The 21,551-nt window shown below is 39.1% G+C and overlaps 2 protein-coding genes across 6 annotated transcripts in view; one reads left to right on the top strand and one right to left on the bottom strand.

Moving 5' to 3' along the window:
* Window positions 1–6,029: 6,029 nt before the first annotated feature.
* kcnk1b (potassium channel, subfamily K, member 1b) lies at window positions 6,030–15,482 on the bottom strand. Its single transcript, XM_020603247.1, has 3 exons — window positions 13,628–15,482; window positions 10,839–11,234; window positions 6,030–7,108 (listed from the first exon to the last, which is right to left on the bottom strand). The coding sequence occupies exons 1-3, from the start codon at window positions 13,980–13,982 to the stop codon at window positions 6,864–6,866; spliced, it is 996 nt and encodes a 331-aa protein (XP_020458903.1). The 5' UTR covers window positions 13,983–15,482; the 3' UTR covers window positions 6,030–6,863.
* Window positions 15,483–17,015: 1,533 nt separating this feature from the next.
* The window catches only part of map3k4 (mitogen-activated protein kinase kinase kinase 4), a 25,759-nt gene continuing 21,223 nt past the window's right edge, over window positions 17,016–21,551 (top strand). Inside the window, exon 1 of one of the 5 annotated variants that reach the window (XM_020603079.1) lies at window positions 17,016–17,387. In XM_020603079.1, the coding sequence (XP_020458735.1) occupies window positions 17,356–17,387 (32 nt within the window). In that variant the 5' untranslated portion in view covers window positions 17,016–17,355. Of the gene's footprint in view, window positions 17,388–17,428; window positions 17,671–21,551 lie in introns of those variants that run through there. The other 4 variants (XM_020603080.1, XM_020603078.1, XM_020603081.1 and 1 more) reach the window with 4 other exon arrangements.

Below are 21,551 nucleotides of genomic sequence, written 5' to 3' on the forward strand. Positions count from 1 at the left end.
GATTAATTAGATGGAACATTGTGGGTGTGGTGTATGAATGTTAACACTTTGTAATAATTCTTTAATATATTACTTGTGTGGTGTAGAAGATAAGTATTTAAGAATGTAATTATGTATGAATGTTAATACTCTGTTATAATTCTTTAGTATATTACTTATGTGGCGTAGAAGATAATTATCTATGTAGAGATACTGCTTACAAACCAATGATGGTGAGATGATGTCATGGGGTAGGACTGGATAAGTCTGACTTCTTCCTACTCCATTCAAGCATGTACTAGGTATAAGCAAATTGATATTGGATTAGCATTTGTGGATATGTGTGAAATTATGTGTGTTGATATATCAACTGTCTTTACATTATTGAAAGAATAAATAAATCAAATCAAATAAATCAAATCAAAACATAATGAACCAGTTAGCTGCCCAGGCAAACAGCGCCAGTGGGAAGAAAAGATTGGCATTTTCTGTTTTGTTTTCAGGCCAGCATTACCTGCCCTGATTTCTGTTCTTAGATATTCTCCTGACAAATGAAAAGAGACAAAAATATGTGATTAAAGTTCTGGATGTATTCATGTATAGCGCATTCTCTGTTGTGCTGCTATTAATATTAAAAGACACTTCCTATGCACTTTTCAGCTGGCAGCTTCTCAGTAGTTCACACAGAATTTGGTATATCTTATGAAAAATGTTTTCATTAACACATAGATAATGAACTCTGCTCTGTATGTTGCCATCATATACACAGAATCAGTGACTGAACTGGGATGCTCTTTGATAAATCAATCAAATCGCATTTCACAGAGAATTGTGAGAATATATGTGCAATAACCCCTCGCTACCTCATCAAGCGTAATGCCATATCCAACTCCACCATGTGAATTACTAAATGCGATGTTTGCAGTTCACTGTGGGAAATACTATTACTCTATTTTTGTGTATTGTGTTTTAATACTTTGTCACCCTTATGTAACTTTTTTATTTTAAGCCTAAGTGTTCTTTCTGGCTTTTGACTCCTTACCTGTCTCCAAAGGAGAGCTGCACAAGAATTCCTATATGCCTAGACTGTCTGTTTATGCATAAATGGCAAATAAAACTCTTGAATCTTTATTTCTTTACCATAGTTATAAGTCCCATTAAAGCCTTATTCTCTTATTAGACTAAACATCTCTTCACTGTTTTTTATATCACCCAGATTTTTGTGCTTTAGGCAAAATTCACCTCTCCTGTCAAAAACATCTGCTTTGCATATTATTGTCCAATTTGCTGAAAGGCATTTGGAGGAATTGGTCACCCCATGCTGTAGAGGAAAAACTCAGCGCCATGCTTCTCCAAGTGATTGCTTCTTTTGAATATTTATAATAATTTATGTTCAATGAGTTTTCGGGTGTGGAGACTTGGTGAGAAGTAAGAATCAGATTTTCAGATTTTTGTAAAGGCATTCCAAAAAACTGACATGGCAGTTAGATTAATCAGTATTGTTCCCAATATTCTTCCTGCAAAAGAGTTGTTACAAATGATATTGGTCACACGCATGCAGCTTTTTTCCTTTTGTCTTCTTCAGCATCTTCTCATGCTTGCTCAGCTGGATGTCGTACTCTGATCTGATTAACCCAGATGTCAGCTTTAGTGGAACAGCAGGGTAGAAAACACAGTCATGTTTCAGCAGAACTGATGATGTTTCAACCAGTGATGGGTTTTCTCTTGTACAATAATAGCTGTAAATCCACACTATCATTTCAACAGTCTAATCAATGCATTGTTTTTACCAGCAAAAGGAAAGCACTGTGTTTGTAATAACAAAGGAGAGCAGTTACAGAGCTAGCAGTGGGGAATGTTTGTGCCTGAGGCCTCCTGAAATCCCATAGTCCCAGTGTGTGTGTCAGGATATAAATAGAGTTGCTCCAATTCATTAAGAGGTGCTATAGGGTAGATGCAAATCATCACCTCAGTCCATCCAACCCATGCCCTGTCCTGGATGAGTCCCTGGACCACTGGCATTCATGGAGCCAAAGCTGCAACAACTGACTTGATGTAAAACCTGGCTGATGAAATGTCAAGCATTGCGCAATACACTCCTGGGTGTTTCTGCAATGTGTGTTAGTCTTGGGTGTTGTGGCTCTTTGATCTGTGCCCAGCAGGCTGTAACATATCAGCCTGCCATTATGTGTGAAATAATGCAGCTTTAGATTCAGTGTAATGAGTCATTTTACTTTCTGCACTGAGGTAAAAATAATTTTGCTTGTGGGGTTTAAACATAAGGCTGAATTCCTTTTATCTTCACAGCTCAGATTCAGGTAGTTTCCTGTGTGCATATAAATGATGCAAAAAGATCAAATAGAAATATTATTGTTAAGAAGCGGCTGGATACGTTCAGTCCAGTGTGTAGAACTGGGCCTTCAGGGGACAGTTCTGTACTACACTGATACACTGACAGCCTGGATCTATGGACAGTTATACTAACTATACAATTGGGTATGTACCAGTTAAAGCAAATAGAACTAAAGGGTGGGACAAAAGAAGATGTGATATCCTAAACTGTACTGTAGGTGTACTCAAGATGGCCAGGTGCTAGAACTGAAAGTTATTTTGTTGGAGTCTCTGGACCAGCAAATGCAATCTCATATTCCTGAGTAAGCTTTTTATTCAACTTTTTTAAATTTAATTTAATTTTATTTTATTTTAACATCAAAACACGAATGTATCTTGCTCACAAACTCATTCATTCACATTTAGCAGGCTGCAGATTCTCCACAAGGGGAGGTTTGTTTGTTCATTGCCAGGCCAGTTCTTCACATAAAACTTGATGTGATATGTGAATATTTTTTGTTTTATATTTAAAAAAAAAAAACACTGCAGTTTTGTGGTATCCACTGACTACTGTAGTGTGTCCACGTTTCAGATGTCACTGAAGGGCTCATGTTTTCAAAAGACTATCTCCAGTGCCCAAATGAGAGCCGGCAGTTGCATGTGGATCTCAGTTGTGATGTTGTTGTATTTTGGGCCTGTTCTGTTATTGCTTTTAACTTCCAGAAATGCACTTTTAGACTGAATCAGATTACATACTTTAAAACAAAGATTTCTGATCTGATTACACTGATTCGTTACAATCACTATGTAAATGAACAGACACAATTTCTATTCAGTGTCGATTCTGAATATAGAGAATTTGTTCTGTATCAAAGTGGCTTACATCGTCAACAGTTATTTCCAATTACTGTGTGTCCACAGGTAATTGTTCTCACAACATATGTCCAATAAATATATTGCCAGGAGCTGCGTCCCCTCATCTTTATTCATTAAACCTGATAATGTGGATGTCAGCTCAGTGGCTCCGCAGAGACAGGTGCCTGCTTGTCAGGGGTAACTGTACATCTGTTCAATACGGAATCACAGCTGCTAAATAAAACAAAAGCACTGCATTTCTTTCTTTAACATTTGTTAGGAAAAGGACCAGTCTCCAAATCATACCCAATTAAATTCACTCTGATAGTGACATATGCTGCCTGTAGCATTCTGTAAAACACCAGTCAGGTTGAAGGATATAAGATAATCACTGACGGATCAAGAAGAACAAAACAACCACTTTATATCCAGCTAATTCAAAAGCCTTGGGTCATGCTCTTCACGGGATGTCATAAGTTAGTTAAAGGTGGTGTTGGACTATATTATATTCAGCGGTGTCTCTATATTTTTGTCCTTCCCAGCTACATACATGAGAAGGTCAGAATATTAGGAACACCTCTGAATATAATGTAGTGCAGTACAACTCCACCTTTAACTATGACTTTCATAACAAATATATAATTAAGTTTAGACATTTATTTATTTCTGTGTGGAGTTTGCATGTTCTCCCTGTGCCGGTGTGGGTTCTCTCTGGGTACTACCTCCCACGGTCCAGACATGCAGCTTAGGCACATGCAGCTTGATTGGTGACTTTAAATTGCCCGTAGGAGTGAGTGTGAGTGTGTGTGGTTGTTTGTCTAAGTGTTAGCTCGTTGACAGACCGGTGACCTGTCCAGGGTGGACCCCGTCTCCTGCCCAGTGTCAGCTGGGATAGACTCCGCCCCTCGCAACCCTATTCAGGAATAAGCAGTAGAGATGATGGATGGATGGATGTACATGTGTACAGCTGTGTTACTATCCGGATAGTAACAAACAAAAAAGATGAATTATTATAAACCAACACTTTATTTAAGACACATATTTTACAGGTCATTGATTCACTTCTTAAGCTGAAATGACATTTACATAAAACGTTAGTACTCCATCATAATCCTGTATGACATTATTGGTATTATACTTCTAAATACTCAAATGTACCTAAGTCTACGGTATTTACATAAACCTGTTATTCCAAATGTTCCAAAAATGCCTGTTTTATCTGCATAAATATTGTCAGTGTGCTTCTATTTGTAATCCTTGACACAATATTTACTCCCTAAAGAGAACTAGATCTATTTCATCAGTTAGCTCTCAACTTCAGGACAAACTATATGCATGATGATAAACATACAGAGTTATAAAGCCTTGACATCTGCAAAGCAGTGACACATATTACAGTAAAAGAGAAAACCCAACTTGGCAAAATTCAAGTTCTCTTTTTTCTCAGCAGACAATACAAACAGTTGCTTCACAGTTGACATGAAGGATGGGACTGGCAAAAAAAAAACAAAACTGCCAATCCCACTGATCAATAATATATTACAGTTCAATTAGTAACTTCAATGCTAACAGAGTCAAAGCTACACTGTTCACACAGTTTCAAGTAAGCCTGTCACTAGTAAACTAATAGAGCAGCAAGAAGCAATGGTGCACTCTGGTGAGGGGCCTTCACTGTAGCAACAGAATAAAACATGAGGTCAGAACTTCAGCACCAGAGATCGAATCATTGTTCAAATTAAAAATGCCTTTCTAATAAATGTACAAAGAAAGAGTACATGTGACAAATACATCTGCTTTACAGCAGTTATGACACTGCGCTGTATGAATGTGTGAGCCTACCGTTTTGCCTCCAGCTACAAAGGTATTTTTATACATACTCAGAGGAGTGGAATGTCTGTGTCGTACAAACTTGCAAGTGTTTGGTTTAAATTCTGTTTATGGAACGTTATCCTCTGTTGGTGAGCATATTCGAAACTGATATGTTGGGTAAACACAACTGGGATATTTCTGTTGCGCTCCTGCTCCTCTTTCAAGTCCCTAATGTTCCATTACTAATACAAAATTACTTTAAATTATCAAAATTGTGTAAACCTTCCTCATGTCATACCTAAGAATATACATTTTTACATTCAAATGATGTAAATACAGTAAATTATAAATGACACTTTTTGGTCTTTTCTAGTTTAGAACAATTGTCAAACCTTTACAGATCATCCACAAGAAAAGTAACATTATACATTTCCATTCCTGTACTACTGCCTGACTCCAGTACATGAGCTATCTTTACTGACAGTAAAATGCAATAGGCCAGCCAGCCCTCTGGGCTAACCTCACTCCACTTTTCAAATCAGTAAATTATGGTGCTTAGCACCACACATGGACAGCTATGAAATTGTACTGTACTGCAAAATACACATACTTGCAGACAAATATATCCTTTCATAACACCTCCATAATGATGAGTCAAAAATGCTACAAAACACTGACTGTAAAACTACACTTATATTAAACTGTTCATTCTTTCATGATCAAAAATGTCATCCCACTTACTGTTCATAAAACACGTTGCTTATTCTTTCAGACCCTTTGTTTAGGATTGACTCCAAACTTTTGATAAATCAGGAGAAGCCAAATGAGTTGAAAAGAATCCAATAAAATATTTCGAGCTTACCCACCAGCTAATTTAGATCGGTCTGCAATGAGTACCACCAAAAACCATGACATGGTAGATTACAAGTGACACTTTAAAGAACCCATGGCATGCTTTTCCTTATTTTCTGACTTATCGAAAATATTAGAACGGTGAATTATCATCTCAAACGTGACCACAAGCTCAAAAAATGAGAACAGACGAACAATGGGGTTTCTCAATTACCTGCTTTGTTTAGAGTGTTACACATCTCTTTTCATCAATACATACACCGTTGTTTACCTATCTATGAAGGAGAAATTGATATGAATTAATGCCGTGGTGGTTCGTTGTGCTGTTCACTTGCGTCACAACACCGCCGGCAGGAGCTGTGCACGTTCACGAACTATTTTATGATTCTGAAATAATTTGACTATTTTAGTTATAAGGGGTGCCAAGCTAATCTAGAGGTAGCCAAGATTAAACATTAAATGGCTGGAAATGAGCAAAACGAGCATGCCATGGGCAGGGGGACAAACCTGAACTGAAATCACTCATGCCTCATCTTTAACAGGCCTATTGATTCTAGATGGCACAATACTGTAAATCCTCAAGCATTTACCTGATTATGTACATCCCACATAGCTGTCAATCATTGCTAAGATATATATGGTACATATTCATGTAGTATTTTTCTGAGAGACTATGGCAAACTGATCTATGTTTCATCTCAATTTATGAGACCAATTACTTTTTTAAATGTTCTTGAAAATGCAATCAATAGTACAGCACATACAGGAGTTTGAGTCAGAAATACAGGGTTTTATAGTATCCCTGACTTTGTCAATAGTGACTATTAATGTACACAGCACTATACTAGCAGAATGGTAGTTCAGTAAAGGTCACTGGTTGCTTGAGCTGAATGGCCTAGCTTTACTATTAAAATGTGCAGTGATGAACTTTGCAGAATACCTACAATTGAGACTTCTGATCTAGTCATTTCATCTATGTATAATCTTGTGTGCATGACCCCAAACTTTCATCCTTCAGTAGCCGTCTTGCTGAATATTTACTGGATCATGGGATCATCACCGGGAGAAGCCAGAGCTGGGACATATGGCTGAGTTTTGTCATCACTGTGGGCTGTGTTGGACATGGTGGTGAAGGACAGGTGGTCGTGCTCCAAAATGGCGAGGCGGTCCTGCGGCTTTTCCTTCTTCAGGTAGAACATCTTCCTCAGCTGTTTGAGTTGCTGCAGCTCACAGAAGGTCTCCAGCACCACCAGCATGACTATCAGACCCAGGATCAGGTAGACTGACGAGGCAAACAAGGGCAAAAGGAGGGACGTGTGAGTGATTAGCTGCTGGGAGTAGTAGTATTAAATACCATTGTATCAAAAACATATATAACCCTGACAAGAAAACACTTTCATTCCTCTTTTTATAAAAATTAACACAGTTTAGCCTCTTTCATCTTTTACTTCATCACTGTAGTATGTTTCCTGATACCTCAACTATCGCAGCTGATGAAATCCTGCTGTTAACATTTAAAAATATTTTAGGATTTCAGTAAGTCATCCTACTGGAAAAACACAAGCAATGTGTTCCTTTAATTTGTTACCTAACTCACTGACACATAAAGGCAGTGACTAGCTAAATATGTAATCAAGGACAGAATGCATCGCTTTGTTTCTTGGTGGCACAGGAGGAGTAGCATAAAGAAAGAGCAGAAGACAAAGCTGAAAACCCCCGTGTACACCTTCAGTGATCAGTGTGAGCAGTGGCTGTTTGGCTCTTTGGTATACTCGGACTTGGAAAACCCAAGGGGTGTCTTGGCCAGTGTCTGAAATATAAGAACAATAATATTTCAAGTCCCCTTTCCTAGAAGAAAAAGTCTGTAATTTGCCCAAAGTTACTTGAATTTGCTTTAGGACGCGGCCTTTTGTTTGGACATACACAGAGCAGCGCTATTCCCAAGAGGCAAATCCTACAGCTCATCACCGAAGGCGCTGGCAATATTAAGAAAAACAACATCAGTTGTTCATTATTTGTAACAAACTTTTAGGATAAGGTCAGTCATTTTCTATGTTAACAGTATTTTCAACACTCCCCATACAGAGACTAAAACCAACAACTCATGATTAATGTCTGTCGGTCCTGCATTAGCTTTTTTATCTGTGCCAAAGACCTCTGTTGTTGTTCAAAAACAATAAAATATGCATCAGGGAAACAGCCCACTTCAGTGAGTGACACATTTCCTTATTACAAAACACAAGACCCTGATATTAAGAATATTCAGAGTAGTGCCGCAACTAACGATTATTTTAATAATCGATTAATCTGTCAATTTCTAGGATTAATCAATGAATCAGAAGTATAAGAAAAATATGCAGAAATCTATTTTCCACATCATAAAAACAAAAATGCATTCACTTAAACTGTGCTTTTGCAATGTTTCTCTGTAGTCCATTATTAAACAAAACATTTATTCTTTGTTAAAGAATAGAGCTTTTATAAAGTGCACAACAGGGCCAACAGTGTTAACAAAAAGACTAAAGTGTTTGATTTAAAATAAGTTACAGTTTCATAAAACATACCATGCTAATGCATCATCAGTGTGTTCTTACTTTACTAACTAAAATTAACAACTGACTTAGCTCTAGCCTCCCCTTCTTCTGTAACTCTGTGTCTTTTCTTTAGGTGCTAATTCCACAGCGTCATGCTCCTCTTATCAATTTTATTGATTAGCTGTTGCAGCCCTAATCCAGAGTTCTTGTGCATCGGCCCTTGACTCTTGTTTACTTCAGATGCTGTAGAAACAGATGGCTCCTCGGAGCCGGTCTGGCATTTCATATTGGGAAAACGTGTCACCCAGTGCAGGGGTTTGTTTTCCTAATGTGTTTCTGAACAACAATTGAGGTCTTTGGCACAGCTAAATAAGATAATCCAGGACTGACACACAGACTGGCTGACATTAATCGTGAGCAGAGGCAAATCATTGTTGGTTTTAGCCTTTGACTGCAGAATATTGTAAATACTGTTAATATAGAAAATAGCTGGTCTTCTCCTTTAAGCTCTTCCATGTCAGTACTCCATCCATCCATTTTCCTCCACTTATCCAGAACCGGGTCGCAGGGGCAGCAGTCTAAGCAAAGATGCCCAGACTTCCCTCTCTCCAGACACTTCCTCCAGCTCCTCCGGGGGGATGCCGAGGCGTTCCCAGGCCAGCCGAGAGACATAGTCCCTCCAGCTTGTCCTGGGTCAGTACTCCATAGTGGTAAATCACTTCCAATATGAGCATGTAACTTTTCACAGAGGAAGCTGTATAAAAGTGGCTGGTGTCATGTGTAGAAACCAACATGTTCTGTCACAGCCTTCGTTCCTCCTACAGACTGACACATCATGCCCAGTGAATGACGTCTCTCTGGCTGCTGCATAATTCACACCCACATTATAGGTGACAATTCACTGGAGTAATGTTCAACATTCGTTCACAGCCCCCAGCTTGTCAAGACTTCATGTTTTCAAACTGGGTTTGTTTTCATTTGAGTCAGTATTAGCCCTGACAGTGCTGCTGACAGCATGCTGCATAAGTCACCCACAAAATGCCATCAATGCCTCACTGCTCCCCATTAGCCATGGTCCAATTTTATATCCTGCACTGCTTGTTTTATTTGATCTGAAAAATTAATATGGCTTTAAACATGTAGGAAATGTCAAAATGTTGTTTTGTCAGCTGCATACAGCAGCTTAACAACATCCAGAATGTAGAAAAGGTTTAGCAAACAGCTAGTGCAACTACAACTTTGTAATGACTTTTACACTGTGTAAAGGTTTTGTTGTAAATGGACTAATAGTCAAATAGTGCTTTTCTACCCACTGAAATTACACAAAGTGCTTTCAAACCATTTGCCTGTTCATCCATTTGCGTAAGCACCAGTTACATCACCAGGAACAAAGGGCCAGTGTCTTGCCCAAAGGCACTTTGACGTGTGGAGTGGAGAAGCTGGGAATCGAACCATCAGCCCTGCAGTTAGGGGACGACCTGCTTTATCTCCTGGGCCACAGCCGCCCCTGAAATGTTTTCTAGCAGAATATATACCTACTGCAACAGCAAGTTCTATGCCATTTTTCTAACTTTGAATGTCAGTGGTAAGAGCCTTATTTATCAGTTAAAGCACATAAATAACTGAAGACTATAGAAGTTGAGTTCTAGTTTTGTAATACTGATCTTTTTAAGATCAAAAAGGATGATCCTACTCTGTCTGTCAGGGAAGTGAAACTATAGGTCCTACCTCTGTTGGTCTATTACCCTGAGCTATTTTGAGTGGATTTTAAATGAAAGTGAAATAACTGATTTGAAACTCTTAGCCACGTCCAGTCAAAATAAAGTCTCTACTTCCATATACAGTATATTACAATCTGTAAGTAAGGTTAAGCTAATTCTCAGTCTATGAAATAATAAAACAGTTGTTAGGAGTAACCAACTATATCTGAATTCTGTCTGTGTAGCTGTCACTCTGAAGCATGTGTTTGCCATACTGAACACAGTAGAATACATTTTTTACATAAGCTTTCACTAAGCAGGTCAAAGAAAAAAGAACCAGCTGGTTGTTTCACACTTAGTTCAACATTCACCATCATAAAACCTGCTATATGTTAAAAGCTCACATCAGTAAATCATTACAACACTACTTCTGAGACAATGGGACTATTTACTGTAACATGACCACATCGACACCATCACTATATTGTATGCTGCACAAAGTAAACAGAGTTTTATTTCTGGATTGTTTTATAGCTCAATAGGCAGGAGAGTGCTGTTCTTCCAGTGCAAACAAAGGGAGATGTAATATCCTCTTTGCAGCAGAAACCACTGTGGGGTATGTGTCCTGATTTGACACCAACATTACTGTGTGAACCAAATTATGTTTTGACAAAAGTATCACATTCAATTTGACAATGACACAGGAGCAATTCATTTGAGGTAATAACAGCTACCACCACCATGGAAATGGCTCCCAATCAGAATCATCAGTACTCACCGGTGATGCCCACTTTGTACAGCTCCCTGAACTTCTGATTAGCGGCCTCTCCAGGTACATAGTCCCCCAGTCCGATGGTGCTGAGGGAAATGAAGCAGAAGTAGAAGGATTCGAGGAAGTTCCAGTTCTCCTCTAGTGCTGAGAAGATGGCGGCGGGGATGAGGAAGAAGCAAGACACTGCCAGCATGGCAAGCAGAGTGGCGTGAACGATGGCCACCAGCGGCTTGGACAGGCCCCAGCGTGTGTGGATATACATAATTGGCCTTCGTGTGCTGAACACCATGATCCTTTGCACCACAGCAGTGAGGAAGAGGAGGGTGAAGGGGATGCCAATCACTGAGTAGATAATGCAGAAGGCCTTCCCACCATCTGACAGAGGCGCCGTGTGACCATATCCTGTAGGAAAACAAAATGTTTCAGGTATTATCATAAAAACCGCTGCTGGAAAAGATTTCTATGAGAGCGCAACACTTTTCTATTAGACTTCAACTGCCTCATAATTGTCACTTAATGTTAGGCTGTAAAATGATTCACATAGGACAAAATTTAGGTTAATATAAGTACATTATAATACTGTATCTCTGTGTATTTTATGGAAATGTATCTCTATTTTTTAAATGTATTTATTAATCACTAAACAAAAGGGAATATTTTTCTGACACCAAATATTACATCAAGACCTTTCTGGTTCTGTACCAGAAACAAATTCGTTGTGTGTGTAACATACTTGGCCAAATAAAGTGATTATCCTTTTATGTTTTGTCTTGTGCACTAATTAGCACCTAGCACACTTTCATTCATTTTTAACCCACTTTGTTATACTGCATTTATTTACATTGCATTTAGTATTGTGATGTTTATTAACTTGTTCATTGAGGTTTGTTTTTTTTACTGTTTTAACTCTGACTGTCCATGGGCAATATAAATCACAGAAAATTAATTACCTTTGTAAATATGCATGGTATTTACATTCTGGTGAGGTGGAAATAACAAGAGTTTTAAAAATACCAAGGTTCCTTTACCTGGTGGAATTCAAAAACTATTTAATGAAGGGGAAGGGGGATACAATTTAAGGGGTCAGTTAAATTTAAAAATTCATGCTATACGTACAACCAAAAAAAGATTTTGTATTTCCTTAAGTGGGGTAAAACTATGGAATAATTTAAGTGTAGACATAAAAAATAGTAATAGAATTGACGAGTTTAAACATAAATATAAAGGTATGTGTCAATCAAGATATATGCAAGAACAGGCTTAATGAATAACTACATGGACTATTGTGGGTGTGGTGTACATTTTGTAACCATTCTTTAATATATCACTTGTGTGATGTAAGAATGTTAACACTGTTATATTCTTTTTTAGTATAATATGCGTGTGTGTGTGTAGAAGTGAATCATTTACTGCTTGCAAATCAATGATGGTAAGATGATGGCATGGGGTAGGACTGGATAAGTCTGACTTCTTCCTACTCCATTCAAGCATGTACTAGGTATAAGCAAATTGATATTGGATTATGTGTAAAATTATGTGTGTTGTTATATCAACTGTTTTATATGCTTGAAAGAATAAATCAAATCAAATCAAATCCTTTAACATGAGTGTGGAAAGGAGGAAACTGCAGAACATTTGCTTGTGATATATGTTGTTAAAAGCAACCAACTCACTTTCAGCTTCTGCTTGGAGTTTACTTACATACAACGCAACTACTTCTGTTAAGAATAAAATGAACATGTGGTTACAGACTGGTTTATAATGAAATTCAGAGAAAGGGAGAACCCAATAGCGTGTATCGTCTCATCTCATGAGCCAAGTGTATCATCACGCCCCTAATTACTGACATTAATAATAAGCAAAATGTTTGAGACTAAAACAAGCAAAAACTATCACAAGGAATCCAACCCCTATCTGACAGAGATGTCTGTCAAGTCTCTGTTTAGCTATCAACAGAATTGTGTTGAGACATACACAAGAAATAAAGTTTTCTGCACTCAGGCAAACTATATCTGCACAATCTTGTGCTCTATGTTCAAACCTGACAGATAACTGTTGCCATGTGGTCAGAGTAAAGTTCTTCCTGTAACAAGCAGCTGCGAGCTGTTCTTTTGTGTAACACTAGATATCAAAAAAATATCGTACAAAACTCTTTAAATGCCTAAAGACATACTATATAGAAGAGCATGTTAAAAGAATCTGCTTATAGAACATGTGATTGCCTTGGAGGGATGACAATGTTGACATATCCTGTCAAGTCTTTGCATTTCTTCCATCCCTGACACTGGATATTGGCCTTTTTCTGTCTGAATTACAGCAAGTTACTGTGTCGCCTATCCTGTTATATTTATGAAAGGTGTTGCTGCAAACACAATGTGAGATAGGAAGCCATACAGCTATGTTCTATAACTAAATAAAGAATAAATGCATCTAAAGTCACATGAATGAAGCCACAGCTTTGTAGCCTGACTGAAATCTTGGAATTAATTGTATTGTAATACATATGAATGTAATGAATAAAGGGAATATCACCTTCTTTTGTCCCTTTTCTTTTTGCTACCTGCCTATAGGCCATATTGGACTGCGTGGCCTAGTGCAGGTTTATATGCAGCAAGTCTGACATAAAGTTATTTTGCTGAGGATGCTCAGGCGAAATCGAGCCTACGTAGCCTACTTCTTGTTAAAATAAAAAGACAAAGCACATTTAAACATATGCATGTTTTATATGCTTTATGCTGTGCATGTGACAGGCTGCAGCATCACTTACACTGTGCAGCCTGCTGGAGGTAACTTACCTGTGGTGGACAGCACGGTGCTCGCAAAAAACAGCGCAGACGTGAAGTCCCAGTTCCAGTTAGCTGAGGTGTTATTGAGGATGGAGACCCCGTAATTACTAGCATCCAGTGCCTTCTTTAGAAACCGCTCCAGACGCTCCTCGGACAGACAGTCATGTTCCAGCAGGAACTGTTTTTTAATGGCCCTCAGCTCCTGACGCAGGAGGTCTTCATAAGGCAGCTCGACCGAAGAAAACACAACAGCTCCGAATATGAGATAAAGGAGATACCCTAAGACTAGAAAGACAAAATACCACGTCGATTTGTGATTCTGTATCAAACGCACACAAGAATTGCTGGCTAGAGACTGGAGCATTTTCAAGAGGTATATCACCTCGATTACGGACTCAAATAGCTATTAATTTGAAAAATAACGTTATTAATTTGACTGCCTTGCGTAGCCTATTATGTGCCGAAATATACCCTGTCTATTTAGATATTGTTAAAGCCGAATCTCAAATGATTCTCTTCCCCCTCCGTAAAACCTGCTCTGGCAGCTCAGGCGTTCAAGTGCAGTCGAGAATATTATAACTACACCATGAGAAGAACAGTATTTAGGCAAGGAAACTGACAGCTACTCCACGTGAGATGCTGTGGTCGTTAGGGACGTCTTTTGCAGATTAGCAGGCTACTGTTGTAAGACGACTTTACAAAAAAAAATCTCCTTAAATTTATGAAGCATGCACAACGCTGCTTTACGCTCTATTTGCATTCAAGTTAACGTAATAACGCAATTGGGCGCGATTACTAAAAAGAAAATACAGTCTCTTTTTTATAAGGTACCACGATAATGTTGATATTATGCCCCAAAACACGACGATAATGGCTCCCGAGTTTGCAGTTAAAGTATTTCCGAGCTTCAAAGGACACCTGAATGCAGCAAGTGATGTGGCGGCGACAAAGACCGTGTGACGTAAGAGCTCTCCTCTCTCCTCCCAGGCAGACGGGTATGTTTCAGTTTCCAGTGAAAACGTCACAAAGCTATTGTTACTGTTTCCCCGCCCGTTATTTTGTTACCACAAAAGGTGATTAGAAAGAAGGAAGTCGTGGGTGTGGAGAGACAGGGTTATTCGTGGCTTTAGAGAAAACCTGTCCATCAGGCATCAGATGAAAGATGCTTTAATAAAGCCTAAACAGGCTATACTGCCTTTGGAACGTTTACAGTGGTGGAAGAAGCTACACAGGTTTTTTTTAACCTAAGTAAAATAAAAATAGTAAAAAAAAAAAAAAAACCACTCTGTAATAAGCATACACGAATTGTAATACAATGTGCGGCTGGGGACAGACATGTAAATGGACCCACCCTCCTACAGTCTGCAGCCTGTCTCTTTTTTTTTTTGTCTTTTTACATCTCAGCCCAGGCCCGTTCAGTCACAAGTAAAAGCTCTGCTTTCACAATGTTAAAGTAGCCGAGTAGCCTGTCAGTATCAAAATACACTTGAAGAAGAATGGTACATTTCACATTAATGTATATCATGTTATTGGATTATAGTTGATGCATGTGGTCATCACTTCAATATTGCAGCTGATAAAGGTGGAGCTAATGTTAACCACCTTGTATACATATACTTTGAAACACTTTACATACAGCTGGGTAACATGTGAACTCCCCACCAGGGATCAATAAAGTCTTGTGATTATACTGTACATTTTGTTTTGTTAATCTGATTCTGAAAAGTAACCAAAGTTGGAAATGAAACTTCTTACCATGGAATGGTAAGAAATACTCACCTTCAATGAATGTACTTAGTTACTTTCCACCAGTGGAATTTTCACTACAAATATGGCTGCATTAATTTTGTAACAGCTATTTGATATACATGCAGTTCTGATGTGTTATTCTTGTTTTTATATTGTGAAATTATTTTTGCATTTTGCAAAGGTTTATTTATAGGCTGTATAGAAGATATAACATTTCTTTATTAAAGAATGGCTCCAGAAAGTTACTTGAGTAATCATATACTGTAAATAATATATAGTCTACTCAAGGTCTGCTGATCCTGCAGTCTACAGTAATATAAGGCCTGAGCCATGGGTCTGCTTTTGTTGGATGCATCCTGAATCAGTCACATTGCTGCATACGGTGCTGTGTAACATATTTTTAATTTTCCTGAATCACACATATATGTAATATTGATGTGCTTCTGACTCATGAAGAAAATATACCTTTGACAAGGGAACTATATTATTTTGAGTAGACACCTTAGCATGGTCAGGGTAACACCAGCTCCCGTTATTTCAAGATGTATCACTGCGCCACTGAGAGGAAAGTGGCCACTAACCTTGTGCATATGATGCCTAACATCACAATTTTGTTCAAGCTCCAGTTATGAGCACCTCAGTAAGGACTCCTGGATTGCACTGCTATAGAAATCATTTTTATATTCACTTTTTGGCCATTTGTGTGAATACACACTATTTTAGATACAGTTCACTGTCTCCACATAAAATGTTTGCCCATAAATGTCACATACATTGTTTACATTAATAAAATGAATGTAAAACTGTAGGCTATGTAATATCACCTAAGTGTGAATCTAATCACCTAACTGTAGGCTATGTAATATCACCTAAGTGTTGTTGCATAACCAAGTGGGCAACTGTGCTAAACCCTAGACCACTAGGGGCCCCCAGAACCCCCATAATGCAAAAGCACAACATCAACTGACATTTTAACAGCTAGGCTACGATGGGCCAGCTTTAATACCTTAGCTTAAGGCTGTGACCATGAAACCATGGACAGAATCTGTAATTAGTTCTCCAACTGAATACAACAAAAAGAGTTGTCATAAATAATTAACTGAAATGATCCCAAATAGTCGTTTGTTGCAGCTTGGATTTTACACTGCATTATACAGTATATCAAGTGATTTAATTCAGTCATTATATATATCAGTCAAGTGGTCACCATAGAATAACCAGTGGTGGAAGGTTATTTAAGTACAGTTTTGTAGGTTTTTGAACTTTACTTGACTATTTCCATTTTCTGCTGCTTCATACTTCAACTTCACCACATTCAGAGGCAAATATTCTTTTACTCCAGTACAGTTATCTGATAACTTTAGACACTAGTGACTTATCAGAATCAGATTAATAGTATCCTACAAAATATAGTGAGACTATAACCATAAGACTTTATCAATCCTGAGTGGAACATTCGCAAGATCCTCAGCAGTATGTAAAGTAAGTATTAGATTCAAAACTTATGATCAGCAGAACAACATATAGGATAGTTACAATTAACTCTATCTATATAAGCTGCAACATTAAAGTGATGTACACAATAAATATACCATTTTAAATGCCGGACCTTTACTTGCAATACGGTGTTTTTACACAGCGACACTGCTACTTTTTTAAGGATCTGAATACTTCTTCCATTAGTGATGATAACTGATTCACTACTCGGAGGATAAAAACAAGCACCTGCACAGCAGAGACCGTACGTATATGACCTATCCGGGGTGCCGTAGTAATGCAAATCTGTGGCACTCCTCCTCAATGAACGTTGGAAAGATGGCGACGGCATACGCACTAGCAAGAGTCAACTGTGCCGGCGGATAGAAAGTGCTTCAAAGAGACAAAAATCCGCCTCTTTTGCAAAGATTTAACGGTGCAAAGTCTGTGTAATATCGTTTAGACATGGTTTAGTCCATGCACGGCTAGGAACAAGACGCCATTGCTTTCCAATGGAGCCTCCGGATCGTAACAAGCCCAGCAGGTATGCGAATTTGTTGAACAGACTACTACACCACCAGGACCTCGCACTTGCCAAATAGGGAGCTGAACGTGATACTGCAGTCTGCTCTAGTGGAGCGCTTGCAAATCCATTGGAAATTGACTTCCTGTCAAATAGTGGTACGCGTGCAGTTTAGTGTATTTGCAACACTGGAGTTGCAAACTTTTTGGAGCAACATTTTCAGACGTACTTTCCTGCAGATATTTGTTTCCCATCTAATCCTGGGTTGCCAGAAAGAACGGCAAAATGCCCGCTAAAAGATAAGGTAACATTACGATCAGTCATCAAGCGCTGTAATAGTGCAACATGTCAGGGAACAAGCTAGCTAACATCTACTGTTAGCTGTCTCTTGTCAGTTTTTTGTTCACACATAAGTTCACTCATAGACACGAGCGAAGCTGAAGCTAGATAAATATTGTAACGTGGGCTCGTAAGGTTGGCTTGGAAGTGTGTTCTTGTTATTTGAGAAATTTAAGACCATGCATTTCACCATAACATCGAGTCACAAACTTCGAGGATTTTAGCTAGCATGTCATTGTTAATCCTCTGGCTTGACGCTCGTGTTGTTGTTGACTCGCACACCGCTGCTGAATCATGGTATGGACTCACCGACTCTGTACGGTTCACTTATACATGTTATGCTGTTTATGTTGTGTCGTTAGTTTTTTTTTTTCATAGAGCTCTGCAACTTAGTTGACAATCTGTTGCAAATGTATGTGAAGCAATATACGGTATGCCTTCTCGGTGCTCATATAACAAGGCTAGCGGACGACATAATTTCTGCAATCTCGCAAGGGAATGCATACAACGAGACATTTGTGAGATGTTTTTGTCATATGTGGGCATCTCCTAATCGAAATGCATGAGTGTTTGCCCCTGACCGCTGGCGACAGAGCCTCAGGAATCTGCTGTTATGTCTTCCCCTCTTCTCCCTTCTCCTCACATGCAGTTGTTTGCAGGGCGAGTGACTATGGAGGCATGTTGGATCAGCTCTATCATCTACAGTAATCCTGGCTTTGGGCAAATAGCTTGGCTTTTTTTGTCGACTAACGTTATTTCAGTAATTACTGCGTGCCAGCCAGTTGTTGTGCTCTTGTGGATACACAAACGGCTCTCATGGTTGTGCAATATTGGCCCTGTTAACGTTATTGCTGACCTGCATTATTGCATAAAGAAAAATACTGAGCCACTAATCATACTGTTGCTGGAAGCATAGCAGTGTTGACATGATTGGAATATATTTACAGTTTTGTACCCTTCTTTTGAGTGTGCCTAAAGTTTGGCTGAAAGGTGAAGTATGCTTTGTAAAACTCAAATATATACATCGGTAGTGATTTAATATTAATTGGAGATGCAGAGTTTTTACAGCAACAGGATTAAAAACTTACAAACCTTGGACAGTTGCACCCAGTAAGGGTTATATGGCCTAAGGGGTAGATGTTACAAGGTACACAACATTACTTTAGGCTGTGTTGTGCACACTGCATAGCTATGAACTTAAAACTTCAGCCTGAAATGAATCTGCACTGACTTTACTGTAGCAGCAACAAGCAAAAAAATAGTTGCATTATAGTCAGCATCAGGCAAGGCATTTTTTTTTGTATAGCACATTTTCATACACAGAGGCAATTCAAAGTGCCTTACATAATGCACACAAAAATAATATGTACATTTAAAGAATAGAAGAAAGATAAGAGAATGCTAAATGTGAGGCTATTTCACTGTGACAATTATGTCAAAAAAGAGGAGTTATGTGCTTGCCTGGCAACTGAAGGCTACCACTATCGCTGCAAGCACAGAGGTCCTTTGTCAATAATGTCTCATTCTCAGAGTCAGTCTGAAGACGCTGTGGCTCACAGGCATTCCACAGATTTCAGGATGTGGTGTACTATGCCCAGTGGATAGCTGCCTGAAGCACTGGAGACACTCATGGGGGAGAACTCATTAATGCCTGCATTTGCCAGGAGCACAGGCTGTTGATTACAGATGGACCATCCTCTAGCATTTCCTATCTGCATCCTGTTTCTGCCCACACCTGCTTTAGAGAAATAATGCTGCTCTCACATTCTGTCACTCTCATCTGTCATTTCCTTTGAAACAGTAGGATCTGTGTAACTTTTAAAACTATGGAAATTAATCGTAACAATATGCTGCAGCGGGAAGATGATAAATAATAAAGAAGGAAATGAGAGATTATTGAAGTGAGGCAGAATAATATATTCTTCTACTTAATTTGATATTTACGGTGTGCATAACTGCAAAAGAAACTGAAATGTAAGTTGAAACTGACAAAGATGCTGCTTATGACTCTGCAGTTTCATATTATACTTCAGAGGTGGAGCAGACAGCTCCTTGCACTGCATTTGTGATGCAAGTAGCATACAGTGAAAAACATGTCATTACAGCATTTACCTCGGGTTGCAGCCCACAGTCTGCAAGCAGTGTCTACATTTAGATACATTTAGGTCATGTGACTCAATGGACCTTTGTGTAACGCCAAATTGTAAGCACGTCATTTCTCAAACAAGGTGTTTCAGAAATACTGATTTTCTCACTTTAAAGTGGCTGTTTGCTTTTAATGTCATGTCTTGTTGGAGCTCACTCTTTTGTTGTGCATGCACAGTATGCTTTGCACAGTTGCATGTAGGAGAGGTTGGGAGGTTCAGTGCTGGTAATATCATAATGTTCCAGGGAAGGGTGGGGTCAAATATGTTGTTTTCATAGTTTCTGAATTCTGTCAGTTTGTGGCACAGATTTGGATCATTGCCTGAGTTCTATCAGGGATTTAGAGCAGGTCTGACATGCATGCTATTGTATGCATGGATCTGGAATCTGGATTTAGCCTACTGAGAATCAGGAAAGTGTGCTCTTACAAAACCACAGCCTCTTCCTTTTCATCTCTTAAAAAAAGCCCCCTTTAGGTTGGACATTGTGAGCAAGTGTGCTCACTAACCAGCTGTGTGCTATTCAGCTGTGGGCCACGTGTCACAACAATACAATAGAGTGCCCCTTGCTGGTACAATGGTATGGATGGCTGGTGTGAAAGGTCAGGCCCCCCTGACTCTGGCAGCCCCTGGTGTCACTGCTTCAGTCACTATACAGAAAAGGGTCCCGATTTTGTGCTGTTTATTATGCACTCAGTGTTTCTGCCCGGGGGCTCTAGCATTCCACTGGCCTTTATTGGAGCCCCGGTGAGCCATCAGATGAGCTGAGCCATTGAGAGCAGCCAGACACCATCTGCAGTGATAATTCACTAATGGCAGCCAGGCAGGGATGGTTTGAAGACCATAGTGTGACTGTGCTTAATTGCAGGGCATGCAGAGCAGTAACTTCCTCCGGGCAGCCTGCGAGTGGGTTTAGGAGAAAAGAAGAATTTGCGGGGTCTTTACTGCGGCAACACAATCTGTGCATGAAGAGTTTCATGGCAACCAAACAAACAACTAGCAGTGATGGCGTCATTGGTTCCGCTGTCATTCCTGTGTGATTTAGTCATGCTGTTCTGCGTAAGGAAATGTCTTTTTAAAACTTGGTCTCATTTCCTCTCACATGCATGCACTATTTCTGTCCTCAGATACACTGCATCCATGCATACTTTGGAAGTTTTGTGAATGTGCTCATGATCTGGTCAGACATGGTGAATGCACTGGGAGGTTGGCATGCAGTGCTTTATCCTCTTCCTTTATGTTTCCTGATACCTGTGTCAATTTGTGCATTGCATTTGCACAGCAAGTTGTCTGTTGTTGCTGTGCTAAATCTGCTATTGTAACAGCTTTGTGTGCCTGCACACAGAAAAGATCATTGTTGTGTTGTGTTGTGCTCAGGCTTCTGCAGAACAAACCCCTTCACAGTTTCCCGTACAATACACTCATAAAGGCACCAATGTTTTTTTCATGCAAGTTAGTCTGTAATTACAAGACTAATGTGGTTAAGATGGTTGGAGGATGGTGCTGTTGACTTTCCTGCAGAACATTTTGTTCAGGAAATCTTGATTGCATCTGGAATCTTATTGCATTTAAAGTCAGAGGATTTTACAGCAGGTGTCTGTCTGCCTTGCATGTAGTTTCACAGCTGCTCCCAGGGGACTCTGTCTGTGCGTATAGAGACAGATTTTGCAGTGGGGCAGATGGAAGTCTGAACACACTCTTT

Source organism: Monopterus albus, unplaced genomic scaffold (genome assembly GCF_001952655.1).
Source record: "Monopterus albus unplaced genomic scaffold, M_albus_1.0 scaffold60.1, whole genome shotgun sequence".
NCBI lineage: Eukaryota > Metazoa > Chordata > Actinopteri > Synbranchiformes > Synbranchidae > Monopterus > Monopterus albus.

Bases quoted from the DNA above. Each gene is read 5' to 3' on its own strand.
- kcnk1b (XM_020603247.1), bottom strand. From the start codon at position 13,982: ATGCTCCAGTCTCTAGCCAGCAATTCTTGTGTGCGTTTGATACAGAAT. The intron at 11,235-13,627 runs GTAAGTTACCTC...GTTTTCCTACAG, and splicing joins CACCGTGCTGTCCACCACAG to GATATGGTCACACGGCGCCT. The intron at 7,109-10,838 runs GTGAGTACTGAT...TTGCCTCGTCAG, and splicing joins GTACAAAGTGGGCATCACCG to TCTACCTGATCCTGGGTCTG.